The sequence below is a fragment of the Setaria italica genome, chromosome II, assembly GCF_000263155.2.
Source record: "Setaria italica strain Yugu1 chromosome II, Setaria_italica_v2.0, whole genome shotgun sequence".
NCBI classification, from domain to species: Eukaryota; Viridiplantae; Streptophyta; class Magnoliopsida; order Poales; family Poaceae; genus Setaria; species Setaria italica.
In genome coordinates, this window is record NC_028451.1 from 34,273,528 (window position 1) to 34,290,954 (window position 17,427).

The 17,427-nt window shown below is 48.1% G+C and overlaps 1 protein-coding gene across 1 annotated transcript; it reads left to right on the top strand.

Annotated features, from left to right (window-relative positions):
• Positions 1 to 15,250: 15,250 nt before the first annotated feature.
• Positions 15,251 to 16,804, top strand: LOC101754534 (uncharacterized acetyltransferase At3g50280). Its single transcript, XM_004957024.3, has one exon. The coding sequence runs from the start codon at positions 15,271 to 15,273 to the stop codon at positions 16,657 to 16,659; it is 1,389 nt and encodes a 462-aa protein (XP_004957081.1). The 5' UTR covers positions 15,251 to 15,270; the 3' UTR covers positions 16,660 to 16,804.
• Positions 16,805 to 17,427: the final 623 nt, after the last annotated feature.

A 17,427-nucleotide genomic window follows, 5' to 3' on the forward strand; every position in this document is an offset into this window, starting at 1 on the left:
CAATTCGTCGCATTTCACGGTGTATTCAGATTCTATTTCAAGAAGGTCGACACCCCGTATCAGAGCCAACCCCCTAACATTTGGCTTAGATCCACTTCTATGTGTAAACCGTGTTGGAGGCATGCTATTAGAACTCATTAAAGCCTGATTCGCATCATTTGCTCAATAAAAGGAATGAGAGAACCCCCAATAGAAAATTTTTGGAAAGGGAAAATACTTCCAACATGAATTTGTTCCCATGCAATAGTCAGGAATTCTTGACGGTATCTAGCTGGAACAACCTTTTCTTTCTGAATACCCTGATTCAAGGACAAAGAATTTTCTGCTGCTATCATATAATATTCATCTCTATTTGGTGATAAAATAAACCACCTGCCTCTTTTTTTCTTTTTCTAAAGATCAAAGTTAAATTAAACTTACACTAATATGTACGAGGGACAAATTTACATGGTTTATAACTTTTTATTTAATGTGTGGAAAATTTCCTTTAGGAATGAATTTGAAGAGTTCTTTTACGGTGCACAATACTACCAGGTGGTAGTATAGAGTATAGGTTCTTTTTTAGCATGGGTACAATTGTAATTAACACAACATATATTATTTGGCGAATTTTTTTTCGTGAGCCATTTTCCCCACACTATCCATTTTCCCGCGCGTCGCCGGTCCCCGCGATCCATTTTCCCCACGTGCTGCCGGTCCCCCGCGATCCGCACGGCCGCCCCGCCCCCATCCCGCACGCCACGCCGCGCCTCCACCGCCCGCATGCAACCCCGCCGGTCGTGCCGCCACGCCCTCGCACCGCCCCGCCCGTTGCGCCGCCACCACTAGCGCTCGGCCGCCACCACCGCCAGCGCTCGGCACCATCAGAAGCAAGTCTTCGCCTTGGAGAAACCTCTCGAGGTGGAATTGACGAGCTGACTACTCTGTTGTCCTTTTCAGCAAAATCCATATTTCTCGCAATATCATTAACACCATCAGAGGCGAGTCACCTTCTTGGTGAAACCCCTCTTGATGAAGCTGGTCTCCTATCTTTTTCAGGGAAATCAACACTTTTCGATAAAGTACCAATGCCACCAGAAGTTGTTCTTCTAGGTGAAAGTCCTCTTGATGAAGACAGGTTGGAAACGGGTCCATTTAGTGTCTCAGATGATTTTGTGGTAGTCTGCGATGCAGCATTAGACACACTTGACACCGATGCACTTGGTGAAATGCTGGGTGATGAAACTGATGAGGAGAGTGTACTGTTATCATTTTCAGTGAGATCCATGCTCTCTGCTAGGTTCTAGTGCCATCTGATGCAGCTTTTCTTATTGGTGATGCCCTTCTTAATGAAATCCCAAGGATGCAGGCTTGAGATCTTTACCAACACCGATGCTTTTAGGCACATCATTTGCACCACTAGAAGCAGGTGATCTTCTTGGTGAACCCCCTCGTGATGACACTGACGAAGAGACCAAGCGGTCAATTTTATCAGCAAGATCAATACTTCTTGACAATGCATTTGCAGCGGAGGACATTGTTGTTCTCTTCGATGAAACCCCACGAGATGGAACTGATGGAAGAGCAGACCTACTAATCTTATCAGTGAGATCCATGCTCTTAGACATTGTTGTTCTCTTTCTTTTTTCCGTATTTAAGTTAGACAGGGTTTTTGCATTGCCACTGCTTGGAGTGTAATCGGTACAATCTGTTTCCTCGTACAATAGTCTTAATGCTGATGTCTGGGTACGTTCCAGTGGAGATTTTTGCTTGAAAGCCACTTGAATCAACGCACTTTGTTGTCCTCATCTCTGAATCCTGGAGATGCTTAATCCTGTATGCTATGGTTATCTGAATCCTGCACATCTGAAGTGCATTCTGTGACGAAGCATGAAGGTAGCAAAATAAGGGAGTGCTAGGTTAGCAAAATAAGATAGCAGAAGTCATGCTGAGCAGAGCTGCCACATGAAAGGATTCCTGCTTCTATCTTGAAAGGCGCGGCTTTCTACGTATGCGCACTCTGCAAATTTTTGGAGACAACGGCGCTGTTGCTAGCAGCGGCAGGTCATGCGAAGGCGTGGAAAGGATCGGACTTCAGATAGGGAGAAATCAGAACTGGAAAAGGAATTATCTCCAACGTGAATTAAAAGTCTGAACAGAATAATATCTCCAACGTGAATCAAAAGTCTGAACAGAACATATCTCTAACGTGAATCAAAACTCTGAACAGAACAACATCTCCAACGTGAACATTAAAGGAATCCAACCAGTCCAAAACTCCAACCACATCCCTATATAAATAAATAACCCCCATCCAACAGAACGACCATACACCACGCCTCCTCCCTCTTCGGTGCAACAGAAGAACGTGGACGGAGCTAATCAATCTCCCTCTTCTCACGCCTCCTCCCTCTCCTCGACATGGATGCGGTCAGAGCTAATTCTTGGGTGCAGCAGAAGGACCATACATCACCTGCGCAACAGAAGATGCATGCACCACCGGGAATTGATCCAATTACACCTGCGCCATTCTATCCAGTAAGTTCAATTTTGCCTGCAACAATAGAGTTTTTCTGATCAGTTTATCAATACAACATGACGTGCAACTTTAATGGTCCCTTGGAGGGTAACACTGATGACGAATCAGATTCTGAAGACCCTATCATTAGCTTTACTGAGGACCCATTCATCCATCCCTTAATGCCACACAACAACAGAATAATCGGACAAGGACAAGCAGATAGCAATTCCAAAATTATGCAGGAACTCCAAGTGTTCATTACCAATCAGTACATGTCACTATCAAATCAAATTGATGACAGGTTCAATGCACTTAACAAGCGGTTCGATGATGTAATTGTGAAAATAATGGGCCTAGCCCATAGTAATTTCAGAATTTCAAATAAATCTCAAAGGCCCATGTGGGCAAGAGGTGGAGTGGTGCAAGTCTTTAGTCCCACATTGCTAGTGGAGGGGAGGGATGACCAACTTAAATATGGAAGTTGTCTCCACTCCTCCAAGCTATGTGTGTGGGGAGAGAAGAAGAGCTCCACACGCGCGCGCTCCCTCGCCACGCCGCGCCTCGCCTCGCCGGGCGAGGCGGGGCGAAGGGCGCGGGCGCGTGGCATCTGCGTGAATGGTCCTCCGAAATCCGGCCCCTCGCCTTGCGGGGGCGCGGCTTCCTTTTGTGACCTACTGGCCTCTACCAAAAACAGATCTATTCGAGCTAGGGTTTTTGCCTCCTCTCGTTGCTGCGCCGCCACCGTAGTCTACTCCATCCTGATTGTCGGCGTGCACCGGCGATTGGGAGAGCAGGTCTCCGGAACCATCATCTTCAACGATCCTGCACCGGGAGAGGGCGAATAAGGTTTTTGGGAAGCGCTCTGCGCGACTGCTCGATCGCTTCCTCCGCTTCGTCAAGTTCTTCGTCGACTCCTTCACCACGGCTCGTCTACCTCTTCATCACTCACCGTCGCGAACAACGTCAGGCTGCCGATCGTCGTCGCCTGTTGTACCCGGTAGTCATCCAGGAGCCGGTCTTCATTAAGAAAGAAACGTACGATCTCTTATCTCAAATTATGTCTTCCATACTAGCTATTATGATCTGTTGCAGTCTGATAGCACTGGATAGTATGGTAGAATGTGTGATTCTATTTGCAATGATAGACTTATCTAGATCTTGCGTAGACATGTCTAGTTTAATCTGCTATCTGTTCATCGTATTCATGATTTATTTCTGGATTAAATTAAAACTAAAAGTGCTTATATATATCCAACAATCCAAAAACCTTCTTGTAGGCACTTTAGTTTTATGGCTGGATTTCTTAATGCACTGAGGCTAGCACCGTTTGCTGGCGTGCACTTCAAGAGGTGGCAGGTGAAAGCCACGCTTTGGCTTACTGCCATGAAGGTGTTCTGGGTGTCCAATGGCAAGCCGGAAGGGGTTCTCTCTCCTGAAAAGGAGAAAGAATATTCGGAAGCCAACACAATCCTCTTGGGCGCTGTGATTGGTGCACTTGCAGAACATCTGCAGGATGTGTACCTTCATCACACGGTTGCAAAGGAGTTGTAGGATGATCTGACTGCCAACTACGGTGGCTCAGATACTAGCACTGAACTATACATCATTGAGCAGTATCATGACTACAAGATGGTTGATGGAAAATCTGTAGTCGCTCAGGCTCATGAATTACAGTGCATGGTGAAGGAACTCGATCTGCTAAAGATTGTCGTGTCCGACAAGTTTGTCGCTAGGGGCATTATTGCCAAGTTACCTCCATCCTGGAGGGATTTCGCCACTTCTCTCAAACACAAGAGGATAGAAATTTCTGTTTCAGACTTGATTGCGTCTCTTGATGTTGAGGAGAAAGCTCGGGCTAAAGATGGACGATCTAAAGCTATTGAGGGTCAGACCAGTGCCAATATGGTGCACCAATCACATCACAATGGCAATGGTGGCAAGGGCAAGGGCAAGAACAATAAGCCTAAGCAGTCCACTACCTTGAAGAAGAAGAAGAACAAGGAGAACGAGGGATGCTTCGTGTGCGGTTCTACTGACCATTGGGCAAAGAAGTGTCCAAACCGCAAAGGAAGAAAACTGTAACACCTCTACCTAAATTAAGTGCTTTAATTCTAAACCAGTGTCAAAGTAAATCCCTAAGCTAAGAAGTGAAATGACATGTATAAACCTAAGAAGCTCTCTTTTGGGGTTTGTTTTAAAGCTTGAAATTCTATATACAAACTTCAGTTTATGCCCAAATAAGAGTTGTAAAACTTTTAAATTCCAACAACTTTTGTTAAAGGCAACTTGTCTAATTCGGAGTGGAAAGGAGTCAAAAACAGCAACCCAAGCCGGTTCTCCTACAGGACCTTGAAAATCTCTGAAGTCCTGGAATTCGAGTTTTCCTCCATCTTTGCAAGCTTTCATCTCCCGTTTTCTTATCTAAACTCGAGTCAGAGCCTTAATAGAAGTTGTAGTACCTCAAGAGTGTTCCAATGTTGTTACACTGACCCAGATCCAAATCGGGCCCGAACTTGTTCAAAATCCCGGTCAAAGTGAGGTAAACCAGTCAACTCACCCCGGATGCTTAAAAATCCTAAGTCTGGAATCCCAGATTTTTGGCTAACTTTGGCCAGAAATATCTTTGAATCCTTTCACAATCTAAACCGACACCTTAAACAAAATTTGAAGAACGATCAGAGTTGAACAAGTTTGTTTAAGGGAGTTTCGGGAGTTGTGTTGAAAGATTCGGAGAAGGATCGCTCCAAAGCTGGTCTGGCTTGCCGCCCAAAAGGAGCCTCGACGCCCGCGCGCCCGAGCATGTTCGCTCGCGCGCCGCGCGCCGCGTGGCCGCCGGCCACCAGCAGCTCGCCGGCGCCCTATCACCAGCGCAACAGCGACCGGACAAGTGCCACGGCACCCAACCCGCACCCGCGACAGGATGGAGCGAGCGCAGGGCTCGCCAATCGCCGACCGCGCGCAGGTCGCCTTCCGCCTGCCACGGCTCTGCTCCGCCAACCCGGTCCCGCCCGTTCGCCGAGAAAGCTGAGATGCCCCCGACGTCCCGCGCCTCCGCCCGCTCGCCCAACCCCCACGGTAGCCTTTCCGCCTCGCCCGCCCGACAGACCGGAAGCCCCAAACGCGCGCCGCCCAAGGCCAATCGCCGCTGAAGACCACCCGGAGCTCCGCCTCCTCTGCCCAATGGCGTCGTCGGCCAATGGCCACCTCGCTCGAGCACTCGCCGCTCCCGGCCTTATCCTTTCCCCACCGGAGCCCCGCCTCGACCCTCCGCGCCACCCCGGCCCTATAAAAGGGAACCCCCTCACCGGCAATGCCACCCCTTTGCCACCGCCCGCACCGCGCCGCCGCTTTCTCCTCTACGCCCTGCTTTCTCCTCTGAGCCACCGCTTTCTTCCCGCGCCGCCGCTGAGCTTCCGTGAAGCTCACCCCCTTGCGCCACCCCCACACTCCGGCGACTTCGCCGCCACCCGCAAGCCGCTTCTTCCAACACACCCGCTGCCCGCTCCTCCGCGCGGTACTAGAGCTTGCTTGTGTCCACTAGAAGCACCGCCGCCGCCGGACCACCGTCGAAGTCTCGCCGCCGCCCAAGCCTTCGTGCGTACAACCCTTCCGCCCAGCCTACTCCTGCTCGGCCCCAAGGCTTCGCCGGTAGACCTGGAGGTAAGCTACCTAACCTCCCTGTCTTTCCGTCTCATACGACCCCTATCCTTTTCGTCTCGCCCAACCCCTGGTCTCGCCCGACCCCTATCTTTCCATCTCGCCCGACCCCTGTCTTTCCGTCTCGCCCGACCCCTGTCCTTGTTCGTTTCGCCCGACCCCTATCCTTTTCGTTTCGCCCGACCCCTGTCCTTTTCGTTTCGCCCGACCCCTTTTCTTTTCGCCTCGCCCGACCCTGCCAAGTTTGCCGACCCTTTCTCCGCCTCGCCCGAGGGCTCGGTTGTAATTCTTTTTCTTGATCCGAGGGTATCGGTGAAATGTTTTTGGGGATTCCTCTGTGTTGAGTCCGAGGACCTCGGTAAGGTTTTCCTTAAACCTGAGGGTCAGACCCTAAGTTTTCGTCAATCCGACCCTCTCATCCTGCTCTCCACCAACAGAAGTTGAACTCCCCCACCTTTCTTGTAGCTTTGCTACAAGTGTCCGTGTTAAAACGTGAGAGTGTTGAAATAACCATCTAAAATGTTTAACCCCTGCATTGCATTTCCATGTAGAGTTGAATCTCGCCGACGGGACGTACGAGCTTCATCCAGCCCCGGAAGAAGACCCCACTGAGGAACAGCTGCACCCCTTCGAAGGAGAGCCCGAACCAGCGCAAGACCCCAAGGACCCCCAAGCGTTTTCTGAAGGCAAGCCCCGGTGCATGAACTCCCTGTTTTGCTTTCATGCCACTTATTGATTACTTGATTGCGCATTTACGTTCGAGGAGTTGTAATGGAACCTTAGATGCATAACTTAGTACGTTGTTTTTGAATACTAGTTGCTAAGGCCGAATAGTTGCATTGCTTAATAGGTTTCGGTAAAAGTCGAGTGATCTCCTGTCACTCGCGAGTTATAGGAGTTGAATGTTTCAGATTTGTCGCAACTATAAGGACGACGGACGGGGTCAGGCTTGTGTTCGATGCTTGGTGGATTGCCCCGTCTGTCTAAATGAAAATGAACTAAGGTCGAAACATGTCGGCGTTCGTGATCAAGTGATTGAAAGTACTATTTCATACCTAGTATGGGATGGGGAAGCCTAGTACCTGATTGAACTGGGGCGTGGCATACCTTCTGGCTGTCCTTGGAACATCGTTCCCATGGTGCATCATGTGGGTGCAAGTGCGGTCAAAGTGCAGCAATAGGCCGGGACTGTGGAGCATTGCATGCCAAAGGAAGTTGGCCCTGACACGTGCCTAAGGGATCGATGGGGACGGCTGACAAATGAAGCGACCCTTCGAGGTGCGCGGATGTCGTGAGATTAGGTTTGCCATGCATGGTTAATAAATTCGAATCGATTCGTCTGCCTCTCACAGATTGGGACTACTTGATCGCTATTCTGCACTGAGTAAATATGGAACATGATGATGATTTTAATCTTGATGTTTGATAAGTAATTGCCTGGAAACCATGTTTGTTTAGTATAAGTTGCTAATTTAGAATGGATAAAGAACATAGAACATGAGCTAAAAGGTTGAAAGTAAGGACTAACTTTAGACGCTTTTGGCAAGAAAAACCCCAGAGCCAGAAAGCCTTGCATGTCTAAGTCTCGGTCGTGTCCTTCCGACGGGTCAGTCTTGCTGAGTACTAGTTGCTCAGCCTTGTTGTGGCTAATCTTTTTCAGGTAATGTCAGTAGCTTGGGTGTTGGTACCACTTGGCCGACCCAGCTTCCTCCAGGCTGGACCGTCGAGTGGGATCCTTCCTCGGATGGTGAAGGAAGGAGTTTTTGATGTCATGATCAGCTCCGTCATGATATCTTGTATCGACGTTAAGCTTCCGCTAGTTTTAATTTGACCTCGAACCATGCAAAATTTCGGTTTGAATTTCCAAAACTCTGATGTAATAAATTGTTGAATTATGTTGTCATGATGGAATGTTGTAATCTCTGTGCCACTCACCCTCGCGTGAGCAATGCTTCTCGATCCTGTTTACGTGGTTTATCGGAGGAAATCCGACGGTCGACCAAGTTGACTTGCTTAAAGTGCATAATCGCATGTCAGGTGACTTCAATGCATTTTAGTCAGGTTAATTTGGGCGGTTCCGCCATAAAAACCTCCACAGCAGAAGTCTGTGAGCATGGTGACCAGCGCTGGAGATGGAAATAGTGGGTATGGTAATTTACCTTCGGTTTTTTCAGTGTTTCAGTCTACTAATACTTGGTGGCTTGATACTGGTGCTAATGTTCATGTGTGCGCTGATGCCTCCTTGTTTTCATTTTACCAGGTCGCTCGGGATTCCTCCGTCCTAATGGGGAATGGGTCACATGCTTCTGTTCATGGTGTTGGTACGGTAGATCTGAAGTTTACTTTAGGAAAGATCGTGCAACTGAAGAACGTGCAGCATGTCCCTTCTATCAGGAAGAATGTAGTTAGTGGCTCCCTTTTGTGTAGGGATGGTTTTAAGGTAGTGCTTGAGTCTAATAAAATTGTCGTGTCTAAGAGTGGACAATTTATTGGTAAAGGCTATGAGTGCGGAGGCTTGTTCCGCTTTTCTCTTTCAGATTATTGCAATAAGTCTGTGAACTATATTTGTGATGGTATTAATGAGAGTGATGCTAGTGTTTGGCATTCACGTTTATGTCATCTGAATTTTGGTTCTATGTCTCGACTTTCCAGCCTGTGTTTAATTCCGAATTTTTCCATTGTCAAAGGTTCTAAGTACCATAGTTGTGTGCAATCTAAGCAACCTCGAAAACCTCACAAGGTAGCCGAGGAGAGACACTTGGCACCACTTGAACTAATTCATTCTGATATATGCGAGATGAATGGTGTGTTGACCAAAGGTGGAAAAAGATATTTCATGACTTTGATAGATGATGCGTCTAGATATTGCTATGTATATTTATTGAAAACGAAAGATGAGGCTCTTAACTACTTCAAAATCTATAAGGCTGAAGTTGAGAATCAACTTGAGAAAAAGATCAAGAGAATTAGGTCTGATCGTGGTGGCGAGTATTTCTCTAATGATTTTGACTTATTATGTGAAGAACATGGTATTATACATGAGACGCCTCCCTATTTGCCCCAATCAAATGGGGTTGCCGAAAGAAAGAATCGCACTTTGACTGACTTGGTGAACGCCATGTTAGACACCAGTGGATTATCTAAGGCATGGTGGGGGGAGGCTGTATTGACTTCATATCATGTCCTGAATAAAGTACCCATGAAGAATAAGGAGAAAACTCGCTATGAATAATGGATTGGAAGAAAAACATCACTTTCATACTTACGCACTTGGGGTTGCTTGGCCAAAGTTAGTGTGCCAATCAACAAGAAACGTAAGTTGGGATCTAAAACTGTGGATTGTGTCTTTTTGGGATATGCTCATCATAGCATAGCCTATAGATTTTTAGTGGTTAAATCAGAGGTGCCTGATGTTCATGTTAATACCTTGATGGAGTCTCGTGATGTTACTTTCTTTGAGAATATATTTCCTATGAAACAATTGCATAGTATGTCTAGACTATCTTCTGATATGATTGCTGAGACAACTCCTGAACCTATTGTGCTTCCTGATCATGCTGAACAAACACTTGAGCCAGTTCATGAGGAGGTTAACAGTGAAGCTCCTAAGAGGAGCAAGAGACAAAGAACTGCAAAGTCCTTTGGTGATGATTTCACTGTCTATCTCGTAGATAATACTCCTAAGACTATTTTAGAGGCATTTGCATCTCCAGATGCAGATGATTGGAAAGAAGCTATCCATAGTGAGATGGACTCTATTCTTTCTAATGGAACTTGGGAGGTTGTTGATCGACCGTATGGTTGTAAACCTGTGGGTTGCAAGTGGGTGTTCAAAAAGAATCTTAGGCCCGATGGTACTATTGATAAGTACAAGGCTCAACTTGTGGCTAAGGGTTATACCCAGAAAGAAGGCGAAGATTTCTTCGACACTTACTCACCTGTTGCGAGATTGACCAGTATTCAAGTATTACTTTCCCTTGCTGCCTCACATGATCTTCTCGTCCATCAGATGGATGTTAAGATAGCTTTCCTTAATGGAGAGTTGGATGAGGAAATTTATATGAATCAGCCTAATGGGTTTGTAATAAAGGGTCAAGAGAACAAGGTGTGTAAATTGCTGAAATCTTTGTATGGCCTGAAACAAGCACCTAAGCAGTGGCATGAGAAATTTGATACTACACTCATATCATCAGGCTTTTCTGTCAATGAGTCTGATAGATGTGTGTACTACCACCATGGTGGGGGTGAGGGAGTTATATTTTGCTTGTATGTCGATGACATACTGATCTTTGGTACAAATCTTGATGTGATTAAAGAGGCCAAGTCATTTCTGTGCCAAAATTTCGACATGAAAGATCTGGGAGAGGCTGATGTAATTCTAAATATCAAGTTGATCAAAGGAGAGAATGGGATTACTCTCACGCAATCTCATTATGTGGAAAAGGTCTTGAGCCGGTTTGGCTTCAAGGACACTAAGCCTTCTCCCACACCTTATGATCCGAGCTTGATACTTCGGAAAAACAAGAGAATTGGTAGAGACCAATTAAGATACTCTCAGATTATTGGATCACTTATGTATTTAGCTAGTGCTACTAGGCCTGACATCTCATATGCTGTTTGCAAACTGATGCGGTTTACCTTTAATCTGGGAGATGATCATTGGCGTGCGCTTGAGCGAGTCATGCGCTATTTAGTTGGTACTATGGATTACGGAATTCACTACTCCGGGTATCCTGCGGTACTGGAAGGCTATAGTGATTCAAATTGGATATCTGATGCTGATGAACTGTATGCCACAAGTGGATACGTCTTCACTCTTGGTGGTGGTGCTGTTTCATGGAGGTCATCCAAACATACTATCTTAACAAGGTCTACCATGGAAGCAGAACTTGCAGCATTAGATACAGCCAGAATTGAGGCTGATTGGCTATGTGAACTCTTGATGGACTTGCCTATTGTCGAGAAACCTATGCCGGCAATACTTATGAATTATGACAATCAAACGGTGATAGTCAAAGTGAACAATTCTAACGACAATATGAAGTTATCAAGACACGTTAAGAGATGTCTGAAATCTGTCAGGAAAATGAGAAACTCTGGAGTAATATCAGTGGATTACATCTCAACTAATAAGAACTTGGCAGATCAGTTCACTAAGGGGCTGTCACGTAGTGTGATAGACAGTGCATCAAAGGAGATGGGTATGAGACCCATATGAGCTACACCATGGTGGTAACCCAACCTATGTGATCGGAGATCCCGTGAAGTAGGATCTGGGAAGAACAAGCCATTGGATAGCATGAGAGTATCCTACTAACCCACTCGAGAAATGATGCAACACTCTTAAACCACTGCATGGCAGGCTGGCTACTGCCTTAATATATTTTGTTGGCTTTAATTAGCAAAGATGTTGCCCTGCAGAACATCTTGGAAAAATATACCTATATGAGCCCGACTGTTGTAAGGTCACAGTCTGTGATACTTGGGTGATCTCTATTAAGCTCATGAAGAGACCAGGGGGTACGACCTATATGCCCCACCCGCGGGGTAGGCTATAGGCAGCCAGGTACTAGTCCCGACTTTGAGTGAAACTTGTTCGCACAAAACTTGCAATTCAAGACTTAGTCCATTGTTCAAGTTGTGGATGAATATAGCTTGAAGCTCTAGGCGAGAGTTCAACTTAACAGTCCTCACTGAAACACTAGTATATAAACAGTAGTGAGAAACATGCAAAATCTCTGATGGGCATTTGAGATCTGGTGGGAGATTGTTGAAATAATGGGCCTAGCCCATAGTAATTTCAGAATTTCAAATAAATCTCAAAGGCCCATGTGGGCAAGAGGTGGAGTGGTGCAAGTCTTTAGTCCCACATTGCTAGTGGAGGGGAGGGATGACCAACTTAAATATGAAAGTCGTCTCCACTCCTCCAAGCTATGTGTGTGGGGAGAGAAGGAGAGCTCCACACGCGCGCACTCGCTCGCCACGCCACGCCTCGCCTCGTCGGGCCGGGCGGGGCGAAGGGCGCAGGCGCACGGCACCTGCGTGAATGGTCCGCCGAAATCCGGCCCCTCGCCTTGCGGGGGCGCGGCTTCCTTTTGCCATTTTATTTTTTGGTTACTTGGTCTTTAAGTCAACGAGATATATGGAATCCTAACCGGTTTAGATCACGATCACGACGTGAGAATCGTGGGCTCTCCTATATATGCGACCTACCGGCCTCTACCAAAAATAGATCTATCCGAGCTAGGGTTTTTGCCTCCTCTCTCTGCTGCGCTGCCACCGTAGTCTACTCCATCCCAATTGTCGGTGTGCACCGGCGATTGGGAGAGCAGGTCTCCAGAACCGTCGTCTTCAGCGATCCTGCACCGGGAGAGGGCGAATAAGGTTTTTGGGAAGCGCTCTGCGCGACTGCTCGATTGCTTCCTCTGCTTCGTCAAGTTCTTCATCGACTCCTTCACCACGGCTCGTCTACCTCTTCATCACTCGAGCGTCACTCGCCGTCGTGAACAACGTCAGGCTACTGATCGTCATCGCCTGCTGTACCCGGTAGTCGTCCAGGAGCCGGTCTTCATCAAGAAAGAAACGTACGATCTCTTATCTCAAATTATGTCTTCCATACTAGTATTATGATCTGTTGAAGTCTAATAGCACTGGATAGTATGGTAGAATGTGTGATTCTATTTGCAATGATAGACTTGTCTAGATCTTGCGTAGACATATCTAGTTTAATCTGCTATCTGTTCATCGTATTCATGATTTATTTCTGGATTAAATTAAAACTAAAAGTGCTTATATATCCAATAGTAATACAGCAGTTCGATGATGTAATACAAGAACAACGTGTAAGTCTGTTACCATATTATTTGGCATATCTTCATTCATTTCCAAGCTCAACTACCATCATTTGCAGCCCTTCCAACCTTGCACGAATCAAGGGGAGTGGTACAACCTACAAATGTCGTGCTCCAGATGACGGACACACATATAGGCAAGCCTGAAATCAACAAAAAGGAGCAAGCTATAGTGGGGAATCCATCGAAATGACAAAAAAAAACCACCCAACAAACAAACATCGAATATGAGTACAGTATTGGCACAAAACGTCATCGATCCAGCAAGAACAAGGAAAAAGAAGACATCCCAGATGTTGCGATGCCTTATGAACCACTATCAACTGATTGCACGTCAAATGGTACTACTCCGCGAGTTGCTTAACCATTCCATAATCTAATTACTATCTGCGGAGTATTTGGTCAATACAGATGAGATGTCCACTGTCCTTTACATCAATTCAACGTCACACAGCAACAAGAAAGGATCTAGAGTGCATCGTGTGGACTATTCACGGAGAAATTCATGGAGCTTTGGACCGGAAATAAATTATCTTCCTTATTCATACAGGTAAGTTGAACAACACAAATTCAGCAACCCCATCTTACATTGCAGCTAATAGGCATCTGTATTTGTTATGCGCAGAAGGATATGACTAATTTCAGGCTCAACCTAGCTGTCACATTGATTAACTATGCGTGGAACAAAGTGAAAGGAAGTCCAAGATACAAAGCTAGCGATGCTGAGGAGACCTACATGCTGGAAGACAATGAAAAATAGATTACATTTCATTTTTTCCGTATTTATTACTTAATGATCGAATATTCCAATCAATCACGTTCTTTTCATTTCTATGTTCTTTTCATTTCTATGTGGAGATCACTTGTTTAGATGTTAATAGGAACTCATTGGCAATATCATATGCCTGATGGTTAGTTGAACTTTTGTTTTCCCTGAATAATTTCCTCCATTGGCTGCGCCCTACAGAACTAACACCAATGGCTCCTGACGTACAAAAAGAGTGACAGGTTTAGTTTCGTAAGGGCTATGCAGATTTCCTATGGGGGATTTTCCACCAACCCACCAGGCAACGCACAGCATACACCGAAGCACACGGATAGAAAATAGGAATTGAATAACACAGACGACGGTCGCCCAGCTGCAACAAATATAAGAGCCATTTTTTTGTAAACCTAGGATTAGGACGGGACAAACGGAAGTCAAACACGACCACATTCTAAACTACTAACCTTTACTCTTGAACCTAATTTTTCTTACCGCCACACAAGACAAAAACTTCCGCATTACGAAATTTAACTGAATCAATGACCATCTCGTGGCGGGGAAGGGGCTCCTAGTAACATTTGGCGTATCTACAAAACGATACGAGAAAGTAAAACGATAGCATTGCACGCACGAAGGAGCAGTTCACATTCCCAATCCCAATCAGTGAAAACGATTTCTAGAAATAGAGGGTGGGCAACCAACTCCACAGACGTCCCACCGCGAAATGCGAGGAGAAACGCAACGCACCCGACGCCCATCCCTGAAACCCCCAAATTTCTCGAGTAACCGTGACAGACCGACTAACCTTGCGTCTCGAGCGCGAGGCAGACGTTGTACCCGTGGTGGAGCAACCGGTTGACGACGGCACGCCTCCGCGCCGGCGGCCTCCTCGGTCCAGGCCGCACGCTTCGCCGCAGCGCCGCTAGACCTCCAGGCACCAAAGCCCGCGCCGCCGTGGAGAGCAGCGCGGCGCGCATCTCCTTCACCGCGGGGTCACCGCCGCCCACCGCCCCATTGCAGCCCTAGCTGCCGATTGGAAATGAGGAGCCCCAGTGCAACTTGCGATCGATTGGAAATCGACCGATTGAAAATGAGAACAGGAATAAAAAAAGGAAATAAGATTATAATTAAGAAAGATTTGATCTATTTCAACAATGCTATTTTACATCTTTCCAACCATACCCCTATACTATCCATACTACTCATGTATACTACCTATACTTAAGGTTTTAAGGTTTTAGTAGTATACAATTAATCTCAACCGTCAGATCGTCACAGTAGTATAGGGTTGTGTTCAATTTGAAACGTGCATTTAAGTTACTTTATTTAGTTTTTAAAAAGCTAATGAAAACTGTCAAATTATGATCTTACGGCAACCTGCTAATTAAATTCAGACCATCGGGGGGCCTCGGGCCGGGCAGGTTGCCACCAACCAAACCGCTGGTTGCAATTCCAGTCTTCCAAGCAAATCACAGCAATACGGCGGAAAAGAGAGAATGTTCTCGCCGCCGCCGCCGCTGCGCGTGGTGTCGAGGCGCAGCGTGAAGCCGCCGCCACGGCCGCGCGAGCTCATCCCTGTCACGTCGTGGGACGCCCCCGGTCTGTTCATGAACTACATCCAGAAGGGCCTCCTCTTCGCGCAGCCACCGCTCCCCACGACCGAGCTCGTTGACCACCTTCAGGCCGCCCTCGCCGGCGCACTCGCCTCGTACTACCCCGTGGCCGGCCGCTTCGTCACGGAACAGCACCGCGACGACCAGGGAGACGTCGTTGGCTGCTCGTTCGCTATTGACTGTGGCGGCCAGGGCGTCGACATCCTCCACGCCGTCGCCGACGGCGTCGCCGTCGCCGACGTGATACCTCCCGACACGGATGTCCCACGCATCGTCCAGGCATTGTTCCCGCTCAACGGTGCCGTCAACTACGACGGCCACGAGCTCCCGGTGTTCGTCGCCCAGGTAACCGAGCTCGTCGACGGCGTCTTCCTCGGCTTCGCGTGCAACCACGCGCTCTGCGACGGCACCGCGTTCTGGAACTTCCTCAACGCATGGGCCGAGATCGCGCGCACCAGGCTCGTGCCGACGTCGCGGCCGCCCTTGTTCGAGCGGTGGTTGCCCGACGGCGGCGCGGCGGCGCCGGCCGTGCTCCCGTACGCGGACCCGTCGGTGCTCATCAAGAGACCAACGCCAGTGTCGCCTCTGCGCGAGCGGATGCTGCACTTCTCAGCGAACTCCCTGGCGGCGCTCAAGGAGCGGGCGCGGCAGGAGCTCCTGGCAGCCGGGGACACAGCCGGCGCAGGCGCCTTGACGAGGTTCCAGGCGTTGACCTCCCTTGTGTGGAGGTGCTTCACCCGCGCCCGGCGCCTGGCGCCGGACCAGGAGACCGTGTGCTACGCGGCCGCCGACAACCGCGGGCGGCTGCGCCCGCCACTTCCGGCGGAGTACTTCGGTAACAGCATCAGCGCCATCAGGACGGAGGCGGTGCTCGCGTCGGAGCTGCTGGCGCGCGGGCACGGGTGGGCGGCGGCGGCGGTGGGGCGGGCGGTGGCGGCGCACACGGACGCGAGCATCCGGGCCCGCGCGGTGGCGTGGGCGGCGAACCCGGCGCTGTACGCTGCGGGGTCGTTCCCCACGAACTGCGTGGTTATGGGGAGCTCGCCGCGGTTCGACATGTACGGGTGCGACTTCGGGTGGGGGAAGGCTCTGGCGGCTCGCAGCGGCATGGCCAACAAGATGGACGGGAAGGTGTCGCTGTATCCCGGGCGGGACGGCGGCTTCGACGTGGAGGTGTCGATGTTGCCGGAGTACATGGCGGCGCTGGAGCAGGACGAGGAGTTTTGGGCCGCCGTGTCGCCGGACGCAGTGCCGCCGGGCATGAAAGAGTGAAGCTTTTTACCACTGTTTACCTCGTTGGCTCGTTGCCTCTTTGGAAAGGGTGTTGAACACTTGAACTGCATGCCTGTTTTTCCGTTTATTTCTTGTTTCCTTTAACCTTCAGGTGATGAATAATAAAAGCCCGCGAGCATCTAAAGCATGTCCATCAAGGTTCCCATTTCAAATGTTTGGAGGTGTTCATATCTTTACCATATCTTTTATTCCTGTGGATAGCATTAGTACACACTTTTTTAGTACTAATAGATAAGATAATGACGCATGCGTCGATTCGATGATTGTGTTCCGCCGCTATCTTCTGCAGACGTGCCATCGTGGTGGTTGATCCATGCCTCCTTCCAGTCTCCTCATTTTGGTTAATTATTCTGGTAGGAGCGTCTGCCGATTTCAGCTGGTCCAGTTTAATTATGGTAGGCAATCGAAAGATTAATTCGAACTACAACTCAGGAGCAGATCGTGAATCATGCGGACACTCTCCACCGAGATCTATGGCTGCAGAGGCAAAACCCAACTTTATTTTACGACTAGAAATCTTGCTTGGGCCAGTGTTACTGTTTGGAAGAATTTTTGCTTGCCTTGTCATAAACTCATAATTTAAACTTTGGTAAACCTGAATTTTGGAGCTATCTGGAGAAATGAATGCTTCTGGTTCGTGTGCCTGAAAAACAACATATCCTCCTGCATTGCAAGATCATAACATCGAGACCGTGCACTTGATCTGAATTTTTCATGCTCTGTAGATGGTTCTTCACTGAGATGTAT

Coding starts and splice junctions, on each gene's coding strand:
- LOC101754534 (XM_004957024.3), top strand. CDS start 15,271: ATGTTCTCGCCGCCGCCGCCGCTGCGCGTGGTGTCGAGGCGCAGCGTG.